This window comes from Heloderma suspectum, chromosome 3 (assembly GCF_057233095.1).
Source record: "Heloderma suspectum isolate Gila_16-S chromosome 3, 16-S_ref, whole genome shotgun sequence".
NCBI lineage: Eukaryota > Metazoa > Chordata > Lepidosauria > Squamata > Helodermatidae > Heloderma > Heloderma suspectum.
Genome location: NC_139460.1, coordinates 63,489,529 through 63,516,685, shown reverse-complemented (window position 1 = coordinate 63,516,685; position 27,157 = coordinate 63,489,529). Strand labels below are relative to the sequence as shown.

Below are 27,157 nucleotides of genomic sequence, written 5' to 3'. Positions count from 1 at the left end.
CCCTTTCTTTTGAGTCCTGCCCGGGCGCTGGAGCGAAATGCCGAACCGCAAGGGCGCGCGCAACGCATATTATTTCTTTGTGCTGGAGAAGCTGCCGGAGCTGAAGCGGCAGGGCCTGGCAGTGACTGGCGTGCCCGAGGCCATCCCGCACTGCTCCGACGACTGGGCGGTGAGCGAGCGAGGCCGGGCTCTTTCTTTTGTTCAGGGCGGGAGGGCAGCATCGGTATCGTTGGAAGATGCGGCCGGAGAAATGGCCATTAATTAGTTCTTAACATTTTTGTCGCGCTCTTCTCACAGGGGCTCAAAGTGGCTGATAATAAGCAGCGTAAATAAAGCGTTTATCGCTGGCTGCCCGGCCCTGCCTTTTTTTTATGTTAAACCAACTCCCCCAGTGCTTTCTCGCGCTCTCTCTATATGAGTTGTAAACATCTCCAAAATGGGACTTGTTTTTCTTTCCTCTCAGGTCATCTGTTGAAAGAAGCCATTTGACTGAATTTGAAATCGGTAACCGTTACAGTGCTACCATTAAAAAAGTGGCTCTGGAAAGCTGCAAGAATTTGGGGTGCCCCAGTTCATGCCCTCCAGCCGTTTTAGACTACAACTTCTTTCATCCCTGACCACTCACTATGCTGATGAGGGCTGTAGCCAAAAACATCTGGAGGGCGCCAGGTTGGAGAAGTCTTTGTTCCAGTCTTCCCAATTTTTTCCTCATTGTCTGAGTGGTTAATGTGTTTGCTGTTCCAGTTACCAATAAGCTGTTAATATTAATAAAACCATACTAGATGTTTACAAAGGTGGAGGTGGGCCGAGATGGTAGGTTATGGTTTTCCCACTTGTAACTGAGTTGTAAACATGACTCTAAATTCAGGATTTGCCATCATATGGTATATCATATTTGCTTGGAGCTGCCCTGAGATCCTTACACACTTGTTGGGGAGTGAGCCTCATCAAATTCACTAGCCCTTACATCTCAACAAACATGCATAGGATTGAGCTGTAGGAAAGTTAGGCACAATCCAACCAAAAAGAAGCACTTTTAAGTCGTGTTGACGTCAGTGGGAGTTTAAGTTGTGCTTACCTTTCCCAATGGAATCAGTGGGACTTTAAATGTTTAACTGGCTGGCTGGTGCTCATATCTTTACTGGTGGGGAATTTTGGAGGACAGTTGGTTTTATTTGGTGGAAATTATGAAGAGCTTATAATACTTACCTTCAAGATGCTGAATGAAGAGCAAAAAGAAAAGTATGCAGAAAAGGCTCGTCAGTGGAAAGCTAAGAAATCAGAAGTAGCAGCAAAGAAGGTAACTGGAAGAATGAACCTAGAATGGAACTATTTTAGCATTTATATCCTTCCCTTTTTCAAGAGCAAGTTAGGCCACATTCCTATGCATGTTTAAACAGAGAAAAAGCCTACAATTCTCAGCATGCCCCAGCTAGCATGGCTGGGTGGAGAATGCTGGGAATTGTAGGCCCATTATCTAAACATGCATAGGATTGCGCCATTGCAGTAATTGGAAGGAACAGGTTTCCACAATTGAAGGCACCTTAATGGTCTTGGAGAACAAAAAAGTAATTTTAATTAATGTATTTGGAGGAAAGTACTGGGTGAGAGGATCAGTCAGAGGTATTCCAGTGGTAGGTGTTACATATTTCTCCTTGATACCTTACAAGCTTTTTAATGTTTACTGAAATGGGGAGGGGGTTAGTCTACCTGTTCCTGAAATAGGGGATTGGTTCTATTGAATAATAAGCAAGGCAACAACTGCAGGTAGGGTCGGAGTTCACTATTCAGAAGCTTGAGTTTTACACTAGTAATTCTGTCATATTTGTAAATTACCCTTTCTTCTTTGCTGTACAATTAAAAATGGAAGGTATCATTGTAAGGTTACTAGTGGTACCTGGAAGTGTTGTGCTAATAACCAAGTTGCATCACAAGCTCTATGCGGGCGTTCAAGCTTGTAAGCGTGGAGGGGCGCATATGCTGGCCCTGCTTCGTCCACCCGTAGAGGATTGTAGGGTTCCTGATTGAGGGAAGAACTGTAGCCTCATTGAGCTGAACACAGTTACAAACTCCCTTCAAACCTTCCTGCTCGGTGTTGATAGGTTAGGGTGGAGGGGGGCAGGGCTGTTGGCACACAGCCCCTCCAAGCTTGCAATTTTGAATGCCTGCATAGGCCTGCTGGGTAGCTTAAATCTAGCTAAAACAATATTAGGAAGTAAAATAGTCTGCTGTGGGAGATCTATAGGTAAAATTCCTGCCTGACCCATAGCCACTTCAGGTCTGTAGGGGGATGCTGCTAGGTTTGTGTGGAAGTGCACGTTCCATAGTTGCATTGGGGGGTGCCTCATGTGACTTGGTTCATTAGTCTGCAAGTTCATACATATATCATGTTTAAGTAGCTTCACTAGACAAGGTTAGTCTTCTGTGTCTAATTAGAGGTGGCTGCTTGTCCTTGATTCAGTACATGATTAATTGATTGTTTAGCTTTTTTTTCCTCAGCCACCCAGCCAACTCACAGCACCTCTTCCCACACAAACCCAGAATAGAGTTCCTGTTTCAAACCTCACAAGTCCACTTAGGAAGTGTGATCAAGGTAAAGTATAGGAAAAACATCCTGGATGTCTTGAGCAGTTCATTCCTTGTGTTCTGAATAAGATGAGAGATCATGTAAATAGTTCTACTTTTTGTGACTCTAGAGAAATTGGGAGAATTATGGAGACAGAAGGAAAGAGATGCACATCAGCAGACCATTGGGAGTGCATACAAGGGTAATTGGTGGCTGACTCAGAGTGGAGTGGGGCATTATGAAGGCCTGGATGTAGGCTAGAGCCCAAATAAGAAGCAAGCTGGGCTGTTGGAATTAGTGGCAGAGGTGGAGCATGGAGGAGGGGCTTCAAGTAAATTAAAGCTGTTGTGAGATTTGGTGTTGAAGCAGTTTCATGTGACCCAGTGAATCCTTAAGATTTGTTGTGTGCAAGTCATGGGTAAAACATTCCTCAAAGTGTTCTGGGCCCGTAGTGCCAGGGACCTTATGATTTTTAAAGCTTATAGTAATGTGCTTTGGTCTAATGCTTGTGTCCTCATGAAGTATCCATTGATCGCTTCAGAATACAGGCAGGTAATTCTGGTGCTCCTGGATTTTGAATTTTGATTTGAATTTCTCAGCAATAATGGTGGTGGTGGTCTTGGCCTCTTACCAATAAAAGGATAAATTCTGCATGGTTTGGCAGAGCTGTGCTGCTGCACACATGTACATTAGAAAAAGACCCCTCAAAAAAGCTTGATGTGGCCAGATGGGGAAATAGTGAAAAGGTTGACAAACAAGTTCTGCAGGCTAAGGGGGTTTCATGAGGTTGTAGCCTGTGACCCAAGTGAAATTTGACAATAACACATTCTTGTCCACGCAGGACAAGGTTGTGAAGCACTTACACCAGAGATGACAAAATATGGCTACAAATTGGGTCAGGAAAAAAAATGAAATAAAGGGAGACCACAGGAGGCAATGGATCTGGAATTGCATTGTGTGGATTCTGAGCCATAATCTAGTGACTGAAATATAACATTAACAGAAAAAAGTTACTGTAGATCCATCCATGAGCTCAAGTTAGATTGTATGGAGGAAGCTGAGGGTAGCAAGCTTATGAGTAGCAGTAGTAAGTGAAATGGAGGTATAAACAATAATGACTTGGATAAAGTACATTGGCCTCATTCAGACATAATGCTTATCCACAGGCTGCTGATGTTTTTCCTTCCATAATTTTTTTCTAAAGCTTTTCTTATGCAAACTTCGGGGTTCCTCTAAGCTTGTTGGTACCTTTCTCTCGTGCTGGAGTGGTGCTGTTTTAACTGTATAAGGATTCACATGATGAATGTGTTTGCTGTTAATATATAGGATCCATTCATACCTGAGGTGAGACAGTGTAGTATTTCTAGTAGCTACTATAATTTTTATATTTTGGATTTATATTTCTTTAACTTGTTGTAAGCCACTTCAAGCATTTTAATGGAAAAGCAGTATTTAAATGCTTTAACCAAATCACCAGAAGTGCATCAGAGATGTGAGTATCCATTCCGGTAGCTTTAGATCACTGTCATTGAAGCATGTTGGCTTTACTGAGCTTTCTAGGAGAAAATGTATCATAGAGAATCCTTAAGCAGCTTTTACCTATATTTAAACATTTGGTTGCAATATTAGTGTCCCAACAAAGCTCATTCGTAGTGGTATTGCTTGCTGTTATATTCTTTGTTCAAAATCTCTTTCCAGTTGTGCTTGAAACCTCATTCTACTTCCTGAATATCTTCAGTCATGGGGTACTACCCCCTCATTGCAATCAGCGTTTTCTGCCTTGTGAAATTGGCTGCGTCAAATACTCTCTGAAGGATGGAATAATTGCAGACTTCCATCGTTTTATAAATCCTGGTGAGCTTTGGGAAAGTGAGAGGAATGAATTTGTCCTTTTCCCCTGTTTGGGGAGTAGAGGGGAATGTTCTGTTCTAACAGAAACAGGATTCTGTCGGCTCAGGCTGCCTGATTTGGGTGTATTCCTGCACTATGGAAAAAATTAAAATGTCTTCCGATACTTGGCAAAATGCCACTTGACAACATCGCTTGGTAAAGAATTGAAAGTTACAAGGAGGATTCTTTGTGCCAGAAGAAAGCATGCTATTGCCAACTCAAGGTTCTTGCGCACTTGTATGTTTTGCATTTTTTGTCTCCGCGTTACCCAGGTAATAACTATTGCAAACAAAAGATCTTATTGAGAGAAGAGTATATGAACATGAATCCTGTGCTGTACACAAAAACAGAACAGACTGTATTGTAACAACTTAACAGCTTGGCATCACATTACATATATTGGGTTTCTTTTTGGTCATCTGCAGGAGAAGTGCCACGGGGATTTCGTTTTCATTGCCAGGCTGCCGGTAGGTATTGGACAAAAGGGCTGGAAACCATAGATTGTCAAAAGTTTTTTGTCACCCATATATGTTTCTCCAATCTTTTTTTTAAGTCCTCTTACGTGAAAGAATTGGTTCAAGGCCAAATTTCCTGGAACATTTCACTTGTATCTTTCGTAAATGTAATGTGTCCTGAGTAACATGTTACCATTATGGTCTTAACCAGACCCACTAGAGGCTTTTTCTCTAGTTTTCAGAGTCCAGCACTCATGTTCCCTGGTAGAGGTGTTGCATATGATCCTTAGGGGGCCACCTTTCAGCAAATGCATACTTTAGGAATGTTTTACCCTAGGCTAAGATATTGTAAATCAATATTGTTGAATGGGACGGTCTTTTAAACTGATGAAATTCAGCCGTTGTTGGATTTTAGGTTAATGAAGCTCAACCACTGAGAGGCCTTGGTTTTCCCACTCTTTGTTCAAGTGGGTACCCTAGTACTAATCATTTTCTTATATTGACGATGATCATTTTCGTTGTGTATGGGATTGAATTGGCTCACTTCCCTTTGTTGAAATAAATTAATAAAGCATAGTCAAGTTCTTTATTTAAGCATTTCTAGGGAAACTCTAGTTTATGAATCTTGCAAGCTATAACTCAGTAAGAATGTAACTGAGACTACTTTTTCTAAAAGGTACTAGCATAAGATATTTCAATATTTTTGTTAGGTGATGCTACACACAGGATTCCCATATCTGGTTTTGAGCTTGCAACTGCAGATCATTCTGTTGTGTTACATGAGCTATACACATTTATCCAGCCACGCTGGGGAACCTGGCCACCTGTGTATTGCAAGGTATGGTGTAGGGTTTTCAGACTTCAGTTTTGTGTTTTTCAGAAGTAGTCAAATACCCACTCAAATACTTATTTTCTAACAGCAGGTGTTAATCACAGGGATAAGACCTACAAGTGACCCCCACAAGCTTGGAGGATATGGCTTTGTGACTTCCACAGGCAGGGAATGCTGTCCAATTAGCCTCAATAATATGGATGCAATATGCAAAGCTTACTCATTTCCAGCCATAGAGCCTTATGTGAGAATAGCGTTTCATCTAGTTTGCTTTCACAATTAGCAATTGTGTGAATGGCTCTTTAAATGTAAATAAGTACAGGGGCTTGAAAAGAACATTGTTATGAATGGTAGGCAGACTTCAGTCCTTTGCCTCCCACTACCGGCTCATCCAGATCAGGTCTCCATCTGAAGCATTTGCATTGTGCACATGAGAGTGTTTCTTCCAATGCATGTAACAGGTGCAGGGGCATGATCCTGCAGTAGGGAGAAAAGGATTAAAAGCCTACCTTTCCCCCTACACCAGGATCTCCCTGCACCTTCTGTTTAGTTCTAGAAAGCCATTCACAAATTGCTAATTGAGTGAATGCTGTTGAAGCTAGTTTGACCTCAGGCTGGAAGAACCTTGGTCCTCTATTAGCTATGAAGACTGAACATGGGTCTGACACCTCCCAGCATTGGAGCTCTCTGAGACCTGCTTCAGACTTCACTATCATGGGCCAATAAACCATGGATGTCACATTGAGAACAATCATTGTGCCCATGTGCTCCTTTCTCTTGCTTCCTTTAACTCAATATGGGTAGGTAACTGGTTAAAAGACATGAAACACAGGGTAGGAATAAATGAACAGTTCTCACAATGGAGGGATGTAAGCAGTGGGGTCTCCAAGTAACTGTACTGGGACTACTGCATTTTAACTTGTTCATAAATGTTTTAGAGTTAGAGGTGAGCAGTTGTTAATACAGACTGTGTTTAGACATCACGATAAACCACGATAAGCCATCGTTGGTTATCATGTTATCTGTTGAGAATCTTTTAATCCATGAATGCTTATTTTGCTGAAATAACCCATTTTCATAATCCACGCTCCACAGTACGGGTTATTTAATCCACTGTGGATTATCGTGTCGTCTGGTGCTCATTCCAGTCGCCTACAGAATGGGTTCGCAAGAGCAGCCAAAACTGCTGCAGCTGCTCTGCTCCAGCCTGCAGAGCCCTTTTCCCAAGATATGACAAGCGACCCTGGCACAATGGCAGCCAGACAAGCACAGCCTTCCCTGATACTATGCTACAGGTACAAAATGACAGCTTTCCCCTAGTATAATGACACTACCCCTCTACAATGGTACCCCTCACACTACCTCTCTACAATGAAGTTGCGCAATGACAGGCTACCCTGATCGCTACTTTGAAACTGCACAACTTGGAGAATAGGGAAAGAATTGCTCACTTTTCCATGAAGAAGCATAGTATCCACTACAGCAGCTGGAGGCTCGCTGTGAAGGCACTCCACCTGTGCAATTTTGCCCAATTCCAGCAAACTGTCAAGGAGCTAGAGCTCCTACCTCCTTTTTCCTTTTTTATTCAGCCTTCCCTGATCGTGCAGTCCCACAGCTGGGAAGTAACACAATGACAGCCTCGCCTGCTGAGAATGCCAGCCTTTCCAGATCGTGTGATCTTGCTACAACCAAGTTACATAATCACAGACTCCCTGATTGTTACTGTGAAAACGTGCATTTGCACATTTTATTTATTTATTTATTTATTTATTTCTATACCGCCCAATAGCCGAAGCTCTCTGGGCGGTTCACAAAAACTAAAACCAAACAACACACAATAAAACAATTTAAAATATATAGAACATTAAAACCACAATATAACAATACAACCAAAATAAAACCTAGCAGCAGTACAGGAGTTTAAAATACAGATTTAAAACAGCAAAGATAAAAATTTAGAAAGCTAAAATGCCTGGGAAAATAAAAAGGTCTTCACCTGGCGCCGAAAGGAGTACAATGTAGGCGCCAGGCGAACCTCACTAGGGAGCTCATTCCAGAGCCGGGGTGCCACAACAGAAAAAGCCCTCCTCCTAGTAGCCACCCGCCTCACTTCCTTCGGCAGGGGCTCACGGAGAAGGGCTGCTGCTGATGATCTTAAGGTCCGGGCAGGCACATATGGGAGGAGGCGATCCTTCAGGTAACCTGGCCCCAAGCCGTTAAGGGCTTTGAATGTTAACACCAGCACTTTGAATCGGGCCCGGAAATGGACCGGCAGCCAGTGCATTTTTACATTTGTGTAAAAGAAAGTGTAAAGAGGAAAAAATCCCTGTTAACAACTCTTGAAAATGTGCAAATTCAGAAATGCGCAAAAGTGCAAAGGAAAAATAAAGAGAAACAGGCAACTATGGAATAGGGTGGAAACGTGCTCACTTTTCCATGAAAAAACAAAACTGCTGTTATCTATGGCAGCATTTGGAGGCTTCCCATGAGGGGTCCCCACTTGTACAATTTTGCCTCATTCCAGCTAAGTATCAAGGAGTTATAGCTCCCACCCGCTTTTTCCTTTCCTGTGCACTTTTCTATGAAGAAGCAGAATTGCACAATTCACTCAGCATCTGAAGGCTCCCCATGAGAGCACCTGACCTGTGCAATTTCACCCCATTCCAGCTAACTGTCGAGGAATTATAGCCCCCACCCCTTTTTCCTTTTCAGGCTACTTCTCCAAGAAAAAGCGAAGTCAGGCAGTACTGCTCTATGGTGTGAGGAAGCTGTGTGTCAAGTTCTCTCCTGATCTTGCCAAGGGTTTACAGACACCGCTCCCTTTTTGACACCTAGGACTTTTGCCTTTAAAGCCATAGATAATACAGCAGTAGCCAGAGAACAGAAGCAGCTGTGCCAGCATAGTGCTTTAGTGATTTTGAGAGCACTAAAGGTGTCTATGCCAGCAATAGCTATGGGGGAAATGCACAATTGAGGGTTTTGCGGGTGCGTTGGGTGCCTCTTGGCTAGGGGAGGCTGCCTATGAACTTTTGTCCGAATTCTGCAAACCCCCAAGGGTTTATTTGTGCCACCCCCCTTCCAGTGCCCCTGGGATTTTCCTTCCTCCGGGGTTAATTGTGCAAGGTTTTGATAGTGCACCTGGTGCCTCCTGACTAGGGGAGACTTTGTCTACAGTTTGGTCCTGATCCTGCAAACTTCCAGAGGTTTATTTGTGCCACCCCCTTTTTGGTGCACACCAGGATTTCGCTCCTTGTAGCCTGTACTGTGATGTAATGAATGGGTGAAACAGTGTCACTGCTCAGGCAGGAGGACTGCAGCAGAACAAGGAGTGGGGGGATGGGTCAGATTAGGCACAGTAGCTTATTAGCCTGGTCATGTGGCAGGGCATCATGGGCTATTCCAAAAGTAAGCTCCTTTGAGTAGCTTATTAAGCCACCATGGGTTAAAGTGATGTCTGAACACGACCACAGAGTTGAAAGGAGTAGAATAGAAGCTATGTACCAGCTCACTTTTCTAGAATCTTCTGTTATGCTTCTGTTGCTACTACAATTGATGCAAATATCTCAAACATTAGGGATGAACAGCAAGATGGTCTGTTTTGGTGTGAAGTATGACACCAACTCTGCTATTCTGGAAAGGGGTATCAATAAACTGCAACCATAATGGGTTTTAAATGTTTTAGGATAGGACATAATTCTTTTTCTTTTATTAATTGATGCTTTAATTGCAACTTCTATTTCTGTAGTCTGATGATCACTTTAGCATCAACTGGTGCCTGAAGTACATGGCTAGAGAAGCAGGTGAGAACATACTTTTCCATTACAACAGAAGGGATGTTGATATATGGATTTTCAGATACTTCCTGCTGCTCCTAAAATTTATTTTCTCTAACAGGCACAGTAAATCATCTGGAGCTTCTCAACGTGGAGGACCTTGTTGTAGAGCTGTATTGTCAGAAGCTTCAAAAGGAGCCTTCTAAGACTTGGGTGTGTAACACGCTGGATGCCTCCATGTGGGATTACTCGGGCAATACTAGGTATAAAGTATAGCCCTCTCCCTCTTCTCCCCTACCCTATGAAAATGTCATAAGAACTACTGCGTATACTTGACCTACAGCATCTTGTCTGCTATGAAACACCAGTATATGGAGGGAGCAGTCCTACTGGGATAGGCAGCTGCCTCTGAACTCGGAGGTGACCACCTATCCAACGCAGGGCAGGAGAAGCATAGAGGGGATTGTCCCTCCGTGCTTCAGCTGCCCCACGTTTGTAGCTAGACAGCCAATTTCAGCTGTCTAGCCACGGGAAGGCGGAGTGGGGGAAATGACTGCTGGACGACACGTTGGACCTGTTGTCCTGGCATTTCCACCTTCCTCACCCAGGAACACCCTGTTTTCGCCACTCTGTGCTCCACTTCTGAGCACGGGGCTGTTCCACGCTGCCTATGAGGCAGTGTGTGTCGCGGTGGGGGGGAGGTCGGTTCCCGGAAACCAATGTATCCTATGGCTGACTAGTGGCCATAGGATTGCGCCATAAATGACTTGATAAAAAGTGCTATTTTACAGATTGTTGGTGGTTCTGAGCGAAGGGCTTGCTGCCCTAACTTTTTAAAAAAGGAAAGTTTGAGAATTAGAGATATTTTGGACTATTAGTAGTTTCCTAATTCCAGAGCAGCTGTTACACTGACTTCTGAGTAATTATGTCAGCCCTGTATGGCACATGGTTTCATTATACTGCTGGAACAAAGCTGGGCTAGGCCTGGCCAGTGCCTGGATTTGGGGGAGGGTTGTGGTACCCCTGTTTATGTTGCTTTAAGTTCCTTCAAGGAAAGGCAATAAATATCTAAGGTAAATGTACTGCACTGTTCTCATGGCACAGCTGTACTGTCATACTGAGTTCTTCTATAATCTGGTCATCGGCTATGTTGAGGTTCCCTTTTGTGGGGCAGGGAGGAGGCAGATGTTAACACATAAAAATACTAGTTGATGAAATAAGCAGCGTTCACCATCTATTTTCTATTTGAAGTGACTTTAAAAATTAGTCCTTCAGTTACAGAAAACTGCCAATTTAATATTCAGGTTAAAGTACTCCCAACAGCATACAGCCTAGGTGTGAATAGGGATGGCAGAGAATTCCGCCACGGATTCCCCCCAGAATCCATGGCAGAATGGCCTCCTGCCCCCCCGCGGAATCCCCCCAGGACGGAACTTACCTGGGGCGGATGCAGCAGTTCCGGCGGCGGCTCCGGCAGCTGGTCTCCTGGCCGGCCACAGCCAGGTTGCTGCGGCCGCCATTGGCGTCCTTGCAGCTGTGATAGGCTACGTAAGTATTTACGTAGCCTATCACGGCTAACCCCCCCCCCCCAAAAACAGCGTATGCAAAGGCTACGTAAATATTTCCATAGGCTATTATGGCAAAAAAAAGGGGGAACATAAATAGCGTAGTGGGTGCCATTTGCGTTCCTTTTTTTCGCTGTTCTAGCCTACGTAAATATTTACATAGGCTATTACGGCGAGAGAGAGAAAAGGAACGCAAATACCACCCACTACGCTATTTGCGTTCCCCCTTTTTTTCGCCGTAATAGCCTACATAAATGTTTACGTAGGCTAGAACAGAGAAAAATAGGGAACGCAAATGGCGGCCACCGTAGCCGCCGCCATTTGCGTATGCTGGTGGGGGTTTAGGGGGTTTGGCATGATAGGGTTTGGCTTGGCGTGCTAGGTAATACTTACGTAGCCTATCACAGTGGCTTGGCTGGACGCAAATGGCGGCCGCTATAGCGGCCGCCATTTGCATCCGCAGCAGCCCGTCCGCAGCCGGAACTCCGTGGAGCTGCCGCGGAGCAGAGCCAGCTGGGCAGGATTCCGGGGCGGGGCAGCCGGATCCCCCCCCCCCGTCGAGGATTCCGCGGGGAGGGGTGGAGCACCTCCCCCCACCACCACGAATCACATCCGCGAACAGGTAAGTCACTTTCGTACATCCCTAGGTGTGAACTCACTATTTCAATTAAGCTTGTATTGCTTATTCTTTTCAAAGCACAGTCACAACATTCCCGCTGCTAATGGAGCCTTCAGACATGTTTTAAAATGCATGATGTCAATACGTTGCCTGTTTTGCTGTGGGGAAACATTTGTGTAACACAATTGCCTGTAAAATATGAAACACCCTTGAGTTGCTTCTCAAAGGGCTTCATGATCCTGCAATCCTTTAGAGGGGGATTACATGGTCTCCCTTACATAGAAAAAGTGTAGAAACTGAGAAACCATGTGCTAGTGCTGTAGTTTCTAAGATATAAATGTTACTTTTAGGAGATAATATTCATGGTAGAACACTGGGAGGAGGTGTCCAGGTCATTGTATATTAATGAGTTCTAATTTCTCCTTGACTTTTATCACATCACCTTTGCATGGTCAGTGTGTTTGAATATGTCATGGTAAAATCTGGCACCTACCATAAAAACAAAACCACTGGAAAAGCCATGGATTGCCTTCTTAAAGTACGTGTGTTAATAGTTAGAAAGGTGTTAAACTCCTAGTCCTGAGGAGATTTCTAATGCCAAATTATGGCATAGATTAAAACAATAAGGTCTAATCACTTGTTTGTCTAGAACTCAAAATATTACCTTAGTGTTAAAGTATATATTTGACATTCGGGATTCATAATGAAAGCATGGTTTATTCTTAGGTGCCAGTGGCATGAAGAAAATGATATACTATTCTGTGCTCTTTCTACTTGCAAGAAAATTGCGTAAGTATATAAAATACGGTGACGGCATTTGTATCTTAAAAAAGAAGAAATTACTTTGTTAGATTGCACATTAACTTTAGTCATACACAATGTATGGGGTCATCTTGTCTGTCTTCAAAGCATAATCTGTGGTATTTCTATATATTCTCTAGTGGGCGTTTTGTCTGCTCCAATTGAATAAAAGGCCAGCTCTGTGCTTTTGTGGCACTTCTGCTGTTATAGGACAAATAGGGTTTTTAAGCTGTTCTGAATAAAATAAGTCATTGTTAGTAAGGTCTCTTTTGGTTTTATTTTCAGGGAAGAAAATTTTCGACATTCATTTTGGTTAGTTCAGTATATTCTGGAAGGTGATGTGCCACACATCTGTGCACACCACTAGGATCACACACCTGGCTGTTCCAAGCTGGTTGCCCATGACATTAAAATAGGTGGGCAAACTTTATAGCCCAGAGGGCCACTTACAGTCCCAAGTGGCAGGTTAAGGTCTGCACACATACACACCCTTACCCTCCCCCAACCCCTGCATCCTGCTCCAGACGCTGGGAGAAGAGAGGGGCTTTATCCACCTTTTGCAGCATTGCTGTTACGAGGGCTTGGTTAATGCCTCCTTCATCCCAGCAATTCAGAGTCCAATTGCACGGGGAAAGAGGGAGCGCAAGGAGAGTTATCCCTGTGTCCTTTTGCCCATCACTGGGAGCAGGGGAGGCTTTAACTTCACCCCAGTGTTCTCAAGCAAGGTTGCTGGAATCAGGAGAATGATTGTGAGATAAGGCTGTTAGGAGCCCGATGGTGCTGGGAAAGAGGGCACATGAAGAGTCTCCCCAGTGCCACCACCCCATGTGTCCTCTTCCCAAATGATTGGGCTCCCAGTAGCCTGCCAGTCAGGTGCTTGATAGGCTACTGGAAGCCAATCCCTCTGGGAAAGAAGACACAAAGGGATAATTCACCTCACCCAACTTCTTTAACACCACCGTTGGGCTCCTGACAGCTGCCAAATATCTGTTTGGTGGGCTGTAGGGAGCTTTATATTGCTCTCATCCCAAGCACAGTTGAGGCAGGAGGAATTTGGGGAAGGGCAGCAGCTCTGGACACTCATGGTGGGCCACAGGCTGACCATATCTGCCTTAAAAGAGAGGGGGGTTGACAAGCACCTGGCATTCCTTTTCCTTGACTCCAGACTCTTGCGAGCAACTCAGGAAGATTGTCTTCTACCTCTTACCTCTTAAAGGCAGCTCAAGTCATGACCACTTTGTATTGTACTTCAACTTCCAACTCATGAGTAGGACTTAACTTGTGAATAGGCAGCTGTTCTTGAGCTGGTTATAGTCTGTGCTCTTAATGGAGGGGGTGCTTCAGGTCCCCGTTCCTGTAGCTTTGCTGTTGTCCTCCTGGAAGAAGATGCCAGAAAGACACAGCTGCCTGGATCCACAGCCATCCTGCTGCTCCTTCTGTAGTTCATCCAAGGTGGTCTCCCACCTCCTTCACTCTCTGACGTAGTTCATATTCATGTATCCCATAGTCTTGGTTATGGGATGATTTTCAAGTTGCCAAACTGGGAACAATACAAAATTCTTTCCTTCAGAAAATACTGGCATTACCGTCAGGCACTCCAGTTGCATTGCTCTGAGCGGAAGTAGGGTTCTCAGTTAGAGCTTGAATTCACTACGCTATCCATAATAGCTTGAGAAAGTTGAAAAATTAATCTGATGGTTTTTATCTAAGTTACGTTTTTATCAGCCTTCAGTCTTGCATGATCATGGTTGCATTCCATGGTTGATTTTCTTGAATAGTACTCCATTTCTGAGGACCTCTTTGTTTCACTTTCAAAGAGAGCTGCAGAAATGGATTAATGAACAAAACATTATATTGGATCAGCAGGCAATTTTATCTTCAAAATTGTTGAGTTTTTATGGATTTTATAAATGTAACCATTTCTATCTGGGTTGCAACCTGAATGTACCTTAAGAAATACACGTTACCTTCTGTCTGATCAAGATAATCAAGTGACCCAGCAGGTTGCGCTCTTTTCCTTAGTGGCTTCAAAAATTCATGCTAAAGCCCTAACTGCCATTACAGTTAATTGTAAATATGATTCTTCGGTGTAAAGGCCTAGATTTATTTTAGTTCAGATTCATTGAGCTCTTTTTTAATTTACTCCAGTGTTTTATTCCTGTCATATAGTTTGTATAGGCTTTATTAATGGCCTTTGGCTTTCAATAAAGGACATCTGACATCTAGTGTATTTGGGGATCCCCACACTCTGCATGTATATTGTTAGTTGTTGGATTTCTCTTCAGCATGTGAAAATGATGGTACAGTTTTATCACTGTCCTTTTTTGTTCGTTATAGATACTGCATCAGCAATTCTCTAGCCAACATGTATGACATCCAGCTAACTCCATCTCATTTACCCCTGCGTGAGAAAGATTCTCAAAGCAAAGTAAACCCTAAGATGATAGTACTGGATGCTGGCCGTTTCCAGGTCATTTAACAAATTGTGTTTTCTTTTATAGTTACTGCTACTGTTCTAGCAAGGGTTCTTTTGGTTATGTTACCTTGATATTAAGCTGTGATATAATTCTATCTTTTTAATAAGGGCTTTGTTTTCTCCCAAAATGTTGGCAGAATCTTAATTTTATGCTGCTGTCCTTAGTTGAAAATATTTGTAGATATTTTGCCTTGGGAAAACTTCTATTTTAAAAGGCAGCATTATAAAGTATCTCAATAAATAAATAAAGGAAGGAATGCATGCATGCATGCATTCAGCTGCTGGCAGATAGGCAGATGTTCCTTAACCATCAGATATGTCTTACCTTTAGGATATCTTGCAAACCTGGTTAATGAGTAGGTGAAAGAGCTCACAAGTCTGTTCATAACATGAATGTGTAAATAATTTTGTCTTTGAATTGCAGAAACTGAGGTCTGAATGCACTGGAAATAACAAGTACTTGAGATCCCTTGATCAGGGTCAAGGTGCCACATCTTGCACTGGTAAGAGGAGGTTTATTTTGGAAATTTAAATGTAATGAAAGATGTTGCCATTAGAACACTTGCTAGTCTATTTCACACCTGCATTTCTTGGTACAAGAGAACAAGTCTGTGTAGTCTAACACAATGTATCCTCTAACTAATCCATTTCCGGAGCTTCAGTCTCTTTGCTCACTGGAGCCTGATGCTGTATCTGACATTGAAATATTTGCATTAATAAAATGTAATGCTGCTTGGGATATATGATTTATTTATTTATTTATTTCATTTCTATACCGCCCAATAGCCGAAGCTCTCTGGGCGGTTCACAAAAACTAAAACCAAACAACACACAATAAAACAATTTAAAATATATAGAACGTTAAAACCACAATATAACAATACAACCGCAGTAAAACCTAGCAGCAGTACAGGAGTTTAAAATACAGATTTAAAACAGCAAAGATAAAAATTTAGAAAGCTAAAATGCCTGGGAAAATAAAAAGGTCTTCACCTGGCGCCGAAAGGAGTACAATGTAGGCGCCAGGCGAACCTCACTAGGGAGCTCATTCCAGAGCCAGGGTGCCACAACAGAAAAAGCCCTCCTCCTAGTAGCCACCCGCCTTACTTCCTTCGGCAGGGGCTCACGGAGAAGGGCCGCTGATGATGATCTTAAGGTCCGGGCAGGCACATATGGGAGGAGGCGATCCTTCAGGTAACCTGGCCCCAAGCCGTTAAGGGCTTTGAATGTTAACACCAGCACTTTGAATCGGGCCCGGAAATGGACTGGCAGCCAGTGCAGCTGGAAAAGTACTGGCGTAATATGAGCTCGCAGGCCAGTCCCTGTTAACAATCTTGCTGCCCTATTTTGGACCAGCTGAAGTTTCCGGACCGTTTTCAAAGGCAGCCCCACGTATAACGCATTGCAGTAATCCAGACGAGAAGTTATCAGAGCATGGATAACTGTAGCTAGGCTATCTCTGTCCAGATAAGGGCGTAGTTGGTATACCAGCCTAAGCTGATAAAAAGTGCTCCGTGCCACTGAGTTCACCTGTGCCTCAAGTGACAGTTCTGGATCCAACAGCACCCCCAAACTACGAACCTGATCCTTTAGGGGGAGTGCAACCCCCTCCAGAACAGGTTGAATTATCACCTAGCCGGGCAGACGAACCACCCACTAACAGTACCTCCGTCTTGTCTGGATTGAGTTTCAGTTTATTAGCCCTCATCTAGTCCATTACCGTGCCCAGGCACTGATTCAGAACAGCCACTGCCTCACCTGGTTTTGATGAGAAAGAGAGGTAGAGCTGGGTGTCATCCGCATATTGATGGCACCTCAGCCCACAACTCCGGATAACCTCCCCCAGCGGTTTCATGTAGATGTTAAACAGCATGGGGGATAAAATAGAGCCCTGTGGAACCCCATGGCACAATTGCCATGGCACAGAGCAATAATCCCCCAGCACCACCTTCTGGAATCGGCCATCCAAGTAGGAGCGGAACCACTGTAGTGCAGTGCCTCCAACTCCCAACCCAGACAACCTATCCAGAAGGATACCATGGTCGATGGTATCGAAAGCCGCTGAGAGGTCCAGGAGAATCAACAGGGTCGCACTCCCCCTGTCCCTCTCCCGGCAGAGGTCATCCCACAGGGCAACCAAGGCAGTTTCCGTTCCAAAACCAGGCCTGAAGCCCGATTGAAATGGATCTAGATAATCTGTTTCATTCAAGAGTGCCTGGAGCTGTCCTACAACCACCCGCTCAAGCACCTTGCCCAGGAAGGGGATGTTGGCCACTGGCCTATAATTGTTAATATCCTCTGGGTCCAGGTTAGGCTTTTTCAAGAGTGGTCTAATTACTGCCTCTTTTAAAGCGGCAGGCACCACTCCCTCTCTCAAGGAGGAATTTACAACCTCCTGGACCCAGCCGGACAACCCCTCCTTGTTTGATTTAATAAGCCATGAAGGGCAAGGGTCAAGCACACAAGTGGTCGATCGGACTTGGCCAAGCACCTTGTCCGCATCCTCAGGCCTCAGTAACTGAAACTCATCCAATAAAACTGGACCAGACGGTGCTCTGAACGCCTCTACCAATGGAACTGCATTAATGGTGGTGTCCAATTCATGACGAATCTGAGCGACTTTATCCTCAGAGTGCCACACAAACTCGTCACAGCGTGCTACCGAGGGTTCCACCGTCTCTCTCCCTGGCCCAGAATGTAACAGGCCGCAAACCACTCGGAAAAGCTCCGCCGGACGACACTGAGAAGATGCAATGCTGGTGGAAAAGAACTGCCTCTTTGCCACCCTCACCGCCACAGAGTAGGCTCGATAGTGGGCTCTTACCTGTGTTCGGTCAGACTGAGCACGAGTTTTCCTCCACCTGCGTTCTAGCCGTCTCCCCTCTTGCTTCATTGCCCTCAGCTCAGGTGTATACCAAGGAGCTGGCCGGGCTCTGCTCAGAGGGAGAGGGCGCTTGGGCGTGATCGTGTCAACCGCCCGAGTCATCTCTACATTCCACAGAGCGACCTGGGCTTCGACAGGAGCACCAGCCATACCAGCAGGAAAATCCCCCAGAGCCCTCTGGAATCCATCAGAATCCATTAATCTCCGGGGGCGGACCATTTTAATAGGTTCCCCCACCCTTGCAGAGGGGAAAGGCCGCCAGAAGTCTAAACCTCAGCAGGAAGTGATCTGACCATGACAAAGGGACAGATGTTAAGTCCTCCACTTTCAGATCACCATCCACCTGCCCAGTCGAGAAAACCAGATCAAGCGTGTGTCCCTTTATATGCGTTGGGCCGATGACATGTTGGGACAGCCCCATGGTTGTCATGGCGGCCATGAAGTCCTGAGCCGCCCCGGATACAGCGGCCTCGGCATGGAAGTTGAGATCCTCCAGGACCATCATCCTAGGGGTCCTCAACACCAAGTCCGAGACCACCTCTGTCAGCTCAGGCCGGGAGTCCGATGGGCAGCGGGGTGGGCAGTACACCAACAGAATCCCTAATCTGTCCCGGGTACCCAACACAAGGTACAGACACTCAAGATCTGCACTCGAATGAGCAGGAAGCCTGGAGAGGGAGATTGAATTCCTATAGACCACGGCAACCCCCCCTCCCCGACCCTCAAGTCGGTGTTGGTGTTGCACCAAGTACCCAGGAGGGCACAGCTGAGAGAGAGTTTATGATTAAATAGTAAACTGTTTCCTCTGCAGTGATTCTGGTTAAACTTAATGAAAAAATTCTCCCTTCAGAGGAGAAGCATATTCTTGAACAGGTAGCTTCTCTACTCACTGTAGAAAGCAGGGCTTTGTCTAGTCTCTTACTTAGGGAGGAAACTTATTAGTATCTGTGGAGTCCCAGCTCAGTGATGACACGTTTTTGACAGGAGGCCTGCCCCAGCCCTCAGGACACACTCAAAGGATGGCCTCCCCCTTCCTGCATGGTTCCTTCTTCACCATCATAGCAATTTCTCATTCTGAGTTTTCTCTTCCCAAATTCCTCTGTGAGAAGCTGGGTCTCTTTTTTTGTCCTTTCTTCAGTTCTTCTGTTCAGTTTTTGCATTTTTATTTTACCAAGTAGGCACCAGTTGAGCACTTGTGGCACTGTAGGCATTATTTAAAAAGTGCTCTGGTTGTGACAGCCATCTTCCTCCACTGGACAGACTGCCTTTTCTGCCTGGATGAGAAGCATGTAGTGGGCACCTGTACCAGTGTCAGAGGTTTACAGGACAGGCATCCCTGAACAGATTTTCCCACATTTGGTTGACTTTGTGCAACCGGGCCCTCTTCATGGCAGATACTAAGACGCTCAACCTCTGTGAAAAGCAGTTGCGGCTAATGGTCAACATTTTTTACCTTGAAGTAAGCATTCAGTTTCCCTGATCCAGGTTGGGGCAACTACATGTGGGTAGGGGAGATTTAAACATTCCCACCCAGCTACTTTCCTCCCCCTTTGTGGGCTAAAAAAGAGAAACCTCCATTGATGCCAATGGAGATTTTCTTTTTTTAGCCTCTGCAGGAGGGAGGTGTGCAGATTTAGGGAAGAAAAGTGGCAGGGTAGGAAGATTTAAACCTCCCCTACCCACATGTGCTGGTCATGACTCGGGCCCTGTATGTTTGTTTCAAGGTAAATGGGTGAGGATCAGCTGCATGTTAAGTATTTACAGTAGCATCTAGTTTAGCCTTGGGCAACTGCTCCATCTGGACTCTGTTGCTCTTATTGTTAACCAAGTTTGACATGGATCCCTTTGCTACTCTGCCGCATCCTGAATCAGTCACAAATACTATGGCCATGTTAAAACCTTGGGAACCAGCTTACCAAGAACCATTTCATCTTTGCATTGCATTCCTCTTTTGGTTGGTATTGACACTGGCTGTGACACCAGACCTCGCCGTGGAGGCAGCTCCTTCATTTTGTGCCTAAGGCAAAAACGGTAAGGGGGGATTGACCAGTGGCTCAAGGCTTTCCAATTCTAGAGATGGGAACAGCTTATTTTTCTCCAGTCAAGGAGAGTATCGTAGTCTGGGTTGTTCCTCCCACTCACTCCAGAAGGCAGAGTCAAATTTGCATAAAGTTGCCGTTTCTGTGTGGGAGAGCACTTCCCAGTTTCGGAAAAGAAATAGCTCAAAAGGCAAATATATTCTCATCAAACAGTTCAACAGAAAAAAACCAGCAAGGACAAGAATAGCAGAGGAGAGAGAGAGGGACTCCTCATGAATCCAACCTCTAAATAACCTGAGTTAAAGGCAGTCCATGACCTGAAAGAATTATTTCCCTTCCAGCAGCAAGACATAATCTCACCCAGGCAGGTAGGATACCCTCCATCTGCTGTACAAAAGGAACCTTCATGGTAAGTTGAGTGTTCCATTCTCCTTCCGTGGAGGGTATCCTAGTCTGGGATGTTCCTGAGTGATACTTTATTAGGGTGGGCCGTTTTGCCTTACTTACATAGAATCATTGAATAGTAGGGTTGGAAGGGGCCTACAAGACCATCCAGTCGAACCGCCTGCTCAGTGCAGGAATCCAAGTCAGAGCATCCCTGACAGATGGCTGTCCAGCCTCATCTTGAATGCCTTTAGTGTGGGAGAGCCCACCACCTCCCTACTTAATTGGTTCCATTGTCCTATTGCTCTAACAGGAAGCTTTTCCTGATGTTCAGCCGGAATCTGGCTTCCTGTAACTTGAGCCCATTATTCCGTGTCCTGCAGTCTGGGATGATCGAGAAGAGATCTTGGCCTTCTTTTCTGTGACAACCTTTCAAGTACTTCAAGAGCACTATCATAACTCCCCTCCGTCTTCTCTTCTCAACACTAAACATGCCCAATTCTTCCAGTCTCTCTTCATAGGGCTTTGTTTCCAGTCCCCTGATCATCTTTGTTGCCCTCCTCTGAACCCTCTCCAGTTTGTCTGCATCCTTCTTAAAATGTGGTGCCCAGAACTGGACACAGTACTCCAGATGAGGCCTAACCAGTGCTGAGTAGAGGGGAACTAGTACTTCCCAGGATTTGGAAGCGATGCTTCTATTAATGCATCCCAAAAGAGCATTTGCCTTTTTTGCAGCCACATCACATTGTTGGCTCATATTCAGCTTGTGATGGACAACAATTCCAAGATCCTTCTCGCTTGTAGTGTTGTTGAGCCACGTATCCCCCATCTTGTCACTGTGCATTTGGTTTCTTTTTCCTAGGTGCAGAACTTGGCATTTATCCCTATTCAGTGCCATTCTGTTGTTTTCTGCCCAGCGCTCCAGTCTATCCAGATCACTTTGAATTTTGTTTCTGTCTTCCAAAGTATTAGCTATCCCGCCGAATTTTGTGTCATCTGCAAATTTGATCAGCATTCCCTGCACCTCCTCCTCCTCCAAGTCATTAATACAAATGTTGAAGAGCACTGGGCCCAGGACTGAGCCCTGTGGTACCCCGCTCATTACCTCTCCCCAGTTTGAGAAGATCCCTAGACATGACAAGGTCTGGGACCAAAGCCACAGTCAATCCCAACCAACACAGGGAAGGTTACACAGAATGATGCAACAGAGGCTAGTCAAGCAAAGCGACCCATGATCCATGTTTATAAATACAAGTATTTTCCATTCCAATATTCCAGGAATGGAATAGGGAACTGGATTGTCCCATTTTGCCTAATCAGTGGATCGCCATTTTGCCATTGTTCCTCTCAGGTCTGGATTTTAGGCTACATCTTACTAAGCAAAAACATTTGTTTTGTGTTTATTGTTTAGTGTCTGTTGGTTGCCACGACATCTCTAATAACGGTTTGTCTAATTTGGCTACTTGCTGGTGGTGCAATGAAGCTAATGCTGCTTTTATAAACGTATTTTGGCAATGACCAGTAGCTGCTTCTTTTTGGGAGGAGGCTATTATATGGATAAAGTTTGTACTGGAACAGTTTAATATTTGCTGGTGTAGGAACATAAGAAGTTGCCTTATACTGAGACCATTGGTCCATCTAGCCCAGTGGTGTCAACACTGACTGGCAGTGGCTCTCAAGGATTTCAGGGAGGATTCTTTCTTCACCCTACCTGGAGAAGCTGGGGATTGAACCTGAGACATTCTGCAAGCAAAGCTGAGCTACAGCCTTCCCCTCTATATATACATGCTCTTTTAAATTATCTACCTCCTTCATAGGAATGAATGGTCAACATAAATGGATTCTTCACGCCCTTTCCACAGCTAAAAGATTGATTTTACAACAATGGAAAGATAAACACTCACCATGCAATGGATTAAGGATCTTACAACTCTCAATATTTGAAAGGGTGGGTGTATAGATGCCACCTTCAAAAGGATCCTTATTTGGATATCCTGTCCGCTTTTGTTGATGCTTATGTATAATTGCTAGGAAATTCATATAGATGCATTTCATATGCATTCATTGATATGGATATATATTTAGAAAATTAAAAAGGAAAAAAAGTTACGCAAATTTGTTCTGCCTTCTGGAGTGAGTGGGAGGAACAACCTAGACTAGGTTATCCTCCATCCACTGTAGAAAAGGAACTTTCACAGAAAGGGCTTCTCCGCACAGAAACTTCCTAACCCACAATTTTCCCGGAGCTTCTGCTTCCAAATTCTTTGCAGGATTAAGATCGGCCCTTTACATGCGCTTCCTTCTCTCCGCACCTTTCCCCCACACACACACCTTTATCTACAAGTTCTGTATGTTTCATTATACAGCCACTAGATAGTGCTGCACACAGCCGATATGTCAGATAAATGTTCTTTATCGGGTTATCTCCTATCTTTTTAAAAGCAGGATAAAGGTCAAAAAGCACAGGAGCGCCCTGGAGGTTGACAATGTGGTGTACAGGCCCCGCAAACATCTGTGAGTGAAGAATCACAAGGTGTAATAAAAGCCTCGTGTAGAAACGCTTGAAGTCCAATGTCCCATTGTTTTCAGTGGATGGGGAGGGTACATCTGTGATGTCTAGCATGGTGCTGTAGGAAAGACTAAAATTCCAGTCAACCTAGATAAGTAAGCACTTTTCCACACAGCTTCACATAACTAATTTAAAGCAGTTTGAACTAGTTCAAAAACAGGTTATCAGTCATCATGCAGTATTGCTAGAATGAATTCTGTGCAATTGTACATATGTGGACATCTTGTTAGAGCTTCATTCTCATAACTTGCTTGGATGCAGATATTGAGGAGAAACTGGGTTGAGTACAAAATTGCTTTTGCAAGTTGTGGATGACCCATTCATATGAAAAGTTTTCATAAGAGTACATTGTTTGGAATCTGACAAAGCTATCCTGTGGGTGTAAGATGTCATGTCAGAACTAGCCTTGAGTCTTAGCTGGGTACTGATATTCATCCTGTTTTTAATGTATAAATAAAAAAAACAGGGTGCTAGAGCTGTTCCAAATGTTCCTGCTGCATATGTGCGATGGGGTGGGTGCATGCAATTCCACGATTTATGCTCATTAAGCTAATTATGTGGTCATCCTTACAGTATTTACACTTCATTCTGCATAGAAATGTTTCTTATGAAGAGATAAAGAACATTTTTATAGCATTTAATGATTATATAGAATAATTATTTAGGGCTCAAGTATCTCCATATTCTTCAATGTGCAGTACTTATCTTTATGCTCCTATCCTCAAAATAATTCTGTGAAGTAGGTTAGGCTGATTGTTATTTGCCTAAGATCGCCCTGTGAACTCATAACTGTGGGGATTTAAATTTTGGGTTGGATATGGGAAACGCAGCATAATGCCCACTGCACCATGGTGACCAATAGGAACATCTAGTGTTGGATATTAGGCCCTACACAAGTCCCTTAAACTACAGTTCTTGTGGCAGCTTCCTTGTATGTTACCTTGAATACACTGTAGAAAGTGATTCCAGCCTTTAAAATAAAATATGGTCATTGAATTTGTGCCAGCGCTTCATAATTCTAAAGGTCCCTATATAAGCCTGAGCCAAAAGTATGAAACAGCATGTACATTTTGGGTGGGGCGGAATCCAAGTCTTGTGATTCTGCCTTCCTTGCCACAGGTATACAATGTAACTTAAGCTCCGTGGTATACCCTGGAGTTGAGAGTGATGAAAAAAATGGTGACAGCTTGAGTGCAGATGGAGAAACTCCTAGTGGATGCAATCAAACACTGGTGTGTACCTACAGTAAGGTATATTCAGGGGCACTAAGTGTGGCAAAGAAACAACATCTCACTGCCTCTATTGAACCTCTATCTGCCACCCAGCAGATCTTTTCAGGGTCATCTGAAAACGCATTTGCTAGGCGCTTCCAGGATAAAATCTCTTGCGTCTGCCAGGACTTAAACTCCAGTTATACAATCGGTCAGTCAGGTTAGGTATCCAGAGCACAGCCTGGTCCAGTTTTCTTTGATGAGTTTCAGTTGGTACAGCTCGAGGATGTTGACAAGGTGCTTGGATGCGTTCCTGCAACCACTTCCATGCTGGATCCTTGCCCCTCTTGGCTTATAAAAGCAAGCAAGCAGGGAGGGAGGGAACAGTCAACTGGGCCAGGGAGATGATTCATGCTTCCTTGTTAGAGGGAGCGGTCCCATGCAGTCTGAAAGAGGTGACAGTGAGACCACTGCTGAAGAAATCCTCTCTGGACCCAGAAGATCTTAACTTTAGGCCAGTGGCAAATGTTCCTTTCCTGGGCAAGGTCTTTGAGTGGGTGGTGGCCACCCAACTCCAAGCACCCATGGATGAGACTGATTATCTGGATACATTTTGGTCAGGGTTCAGACCATATTTTGGCATGGAAACAGCCTTAGTCTCCCTGTATGATGACCTGTGTCAGGAGAGAGCCGGGGAGTGTAAACCTGTTGATATTCCTGGATCTCTGGACGGCTTTTGATCCCATTGACCACATGGTATCCCTCTTGGGTGACTGAGCTTGGGGCAGTGGGGTACTGCATTGCATTGGATCTGCTCCTACTTGAATGGCAGGCTCCAGAAGGTGGTGCTTGGGGAATATTGCTCGGCCCTGTGGATTCTCCAGTGTGGGTTTCCTCGTGGGTTGGTTTTGTCCCCTACGCTATTTAACATCTACACAAAATCGCTAAGTGTGGTCATACTGAGTTTTGGAGTGCATTGCCATCAATATGTTCCTTCTCATCTTCATCAGGTGAGGCCATAGATAATTCTAAATCAGTGCCTGGCCTCGACAATGGATTGGATGAGAGCTAATAAATTGAGGGTCAATCCAGACAAGACTGAGATGCTGTTAGTGGGTGGTTCTTCTGCCTGGGTGGGGAGTGCTCAACCTGTTCTGGATGGGGTTGCGCTCCCCTTGAAGGAGCAGGTTCGTAGCTTGGGGGTTCTCCTGGAGCCATCTCTGTTACTTGAGGCTCAGATGGTCTCAGTAGCACAGAGTGCCTTCGACCAGCTTTGGCTGGTGGCCTAGCTACATTCCTATGTGCACAAGGATAACCTGGTTTCAGTTGTCTCTGCTCTGGTAACCTCCAAGTTGGATTATTGCAATGCAGTCTACATGGGGCTGACTTTGAAGACTGTTCAGAATCTGCTGCCTATGCAAAATGCGGTAGCCAGATTGACTGGGACCAGAAGATCTGAGCATATAATGCCAATTCTGGTCCACTTGCATTGACTGCCTGTATGGTTCTGAGCCCAATTCAAGATGCTGGGTTTAACCTATAAAGCCTTACACGGCTCGGGACCAAAGTACCTGGTAGAGTGCCTCTCCTGACCGGAACCTGACGCTATGATCAACATCTGAGGCCTTCCTCCAAGTGCCACCTCCAAGGGAGGCTTGGAACGTGGCAACAAGAGAGAGAGCCTTTTCAGTGGTGGCCCCCTGATTATGGAATGATCTCCCCACTCAGGCTCAGCAGGTGCCAATGCTGCCATCTTTTTTGTACCAGGTTAAGACTGTCCTCTGCTCTCAGACATTTCTTAACAAGTCTAGTATTTCAGTGATTTTATATGCTTAAATTGTTTTACATTTTGTATATTAAAATTTTATGCTGTATTTTATTATCTTGTGAATTGTGAACTGGTCAGAGAGCTTCAGCTATTGGGTGGTATAGAAATGAAATTAGTATTATTGTTTTATTATCAGTGTCTATTGGATGGAAATAAGTCTTACATTCTTGTGGGCTCTGTGATCTTGTTAAGTATACATAGTTTATATACTGCCAAATGCTTTGTTTGCTTAGGTGAGCATCCTTCAGGAGTGAAGACAATGTGCGAAACAAGCACCAGGCATGGAAGAGGAATTGCACGATTTCTGGAAAGCATCTCCAAGGAGTCCAGCGGTTAGAAGCTTGCAGTGCCTCCTCTCCAGAATAGCTCTATATTTCATTATTCCCACCAACTTTGGGAATCTAAAGACATTGAGTTTCCTTTATCTGTCATGTTTAACTGTGGGTTATCCTTAGTTGAAGGAACAAATCATTTGATTCCCATTGTTCAGGGAAATCGTGTTTAACAGAAAAAGTTAAGTTACTCTAGAACAAGTTGTGAAGAATATTTCTCAGTTTGTAGGAATGTTTAATGAAAAACAGAGGAGACTGGATAAAATGAAACCAGTAGGACAGCTTTCTGAAACTGTCTTGATTACTCTAGACTCTTGTTCATTATTCGGGAAACAAAGCTTATTTATATCCACTGGTGCCCCATTCAAGTAAATCTTTGTTCAGGGACCCTTCAGCTTCAATTTTGGTAATTTCTTTAAATCAGTCTAATCCTAAAGGATTTAGAATGCTACAAATTGCATTCTTGTCCAGGGAGCAAGATTTTATACAACAGTAGAATCAAGCAGGCACTTGTAGTAAAACATACAATCAAGTAGTCTCACTTTCCCTATCCCCATAAAACTAAACTTGTAGGTATAGTTACTTAAATTTCTTGGATCTCTTCTTCCCTGAAGTTATGCATTCATGTTGTTAATCTTTCAGAATGCTTTCAAGTCTTAATGGTGACATACCAACCAGCCTCCTGATTGTACAAATGCATAATTCCAGTTTGGCTTGACATGTTCTACTTGAGTTTTTCTGTTTCCAAGTATGTTTTGTTATGGTGGAGAATAAAGAATTACAAACTGTAGAGTTCTTTTTACATAAGATGAAAACAAATTTAGAAATGAGATTACGCTTTTTGAGGGACCAGCATCCATTGGAGAATCGTGCCCATGTTGCTTCAGCAGCCTGGTTCAGTGTCTTAATGTAGAATAAAGATCTGTAATAGAG

The 27,157-nt window shown here is 44.2% G+C and overlaps 1 protein-coding gene across 3 annotated transcripts; it reads left to right on the top strand.

Moving 5' to 3' along the window:
* MAEL (maelstrom spermatogenic transposon silencer) lies at positions 1-27,157 on the top strand. Of its 3 annotated transcripts, none has more exons than XM_084843452.1 (12): positions 1-169; positions 1,217-1,300; positions 2,500-2,593; positions 4,265-4,420; positions 4,882-4,923; positions 5,622-5,749; positions 9,489-9,543; positions 9,638-9,779; positions 12,427-12,489; positions 14,839-14,971; positions 15,402-15,480; positions 26,126-27,157. In XM_084843452.1, the coding sequence occupies exons 1-12, from the start codon at positions 38-40 to the stop codon at positions 26,227-26,229; spliced, it is 1,212 nt and encodes a 403-aa protein (XP_084699578.1). In that variant the 5' UTR covers positions 1-37; the 3' UTR covers positions 26,230-27,157. The 3 variants fall into 3 exon arrangements, with proteins under 3 accessions (XP_084699578.1, XP_084699577.1, XP_084699579.1); XM_084843451.1 differs by having other exon boundaries at positions 2,485-2,593; positions 26,126-27,156; XM_084843453.1 differs by lacking the exon at positions 1-169 and having other exon boundaries at positions 1,165-1,300; positions 2,485-2,593; positions 26,126-27,156.

Excerpts from the sequence above, each read along its gene's own strand:
- MAEL (XM_084843451.1), top strand. The coding sequence starts at position 38 with ATGCCGAACCGCAAGGGCGCGCGCAACGCATATTATTTCTTTGTGCTG. Across the intron at positions 4,421-4,881 it reads CCATCGTTTTATAAATCCTG|GAGAAGTGCCACGGGGATTT; the intron begins GTGAGCTTTGGG and ends GGTCATCTGCAG. Across the intron at positions 4,924-5,621 it reads TTTTCATTGCCAGGCTGCCG|GTGATGCTACACACAGGATT; the intron begins GTAGGTATTGGA and ends TATTTTTGTTAG.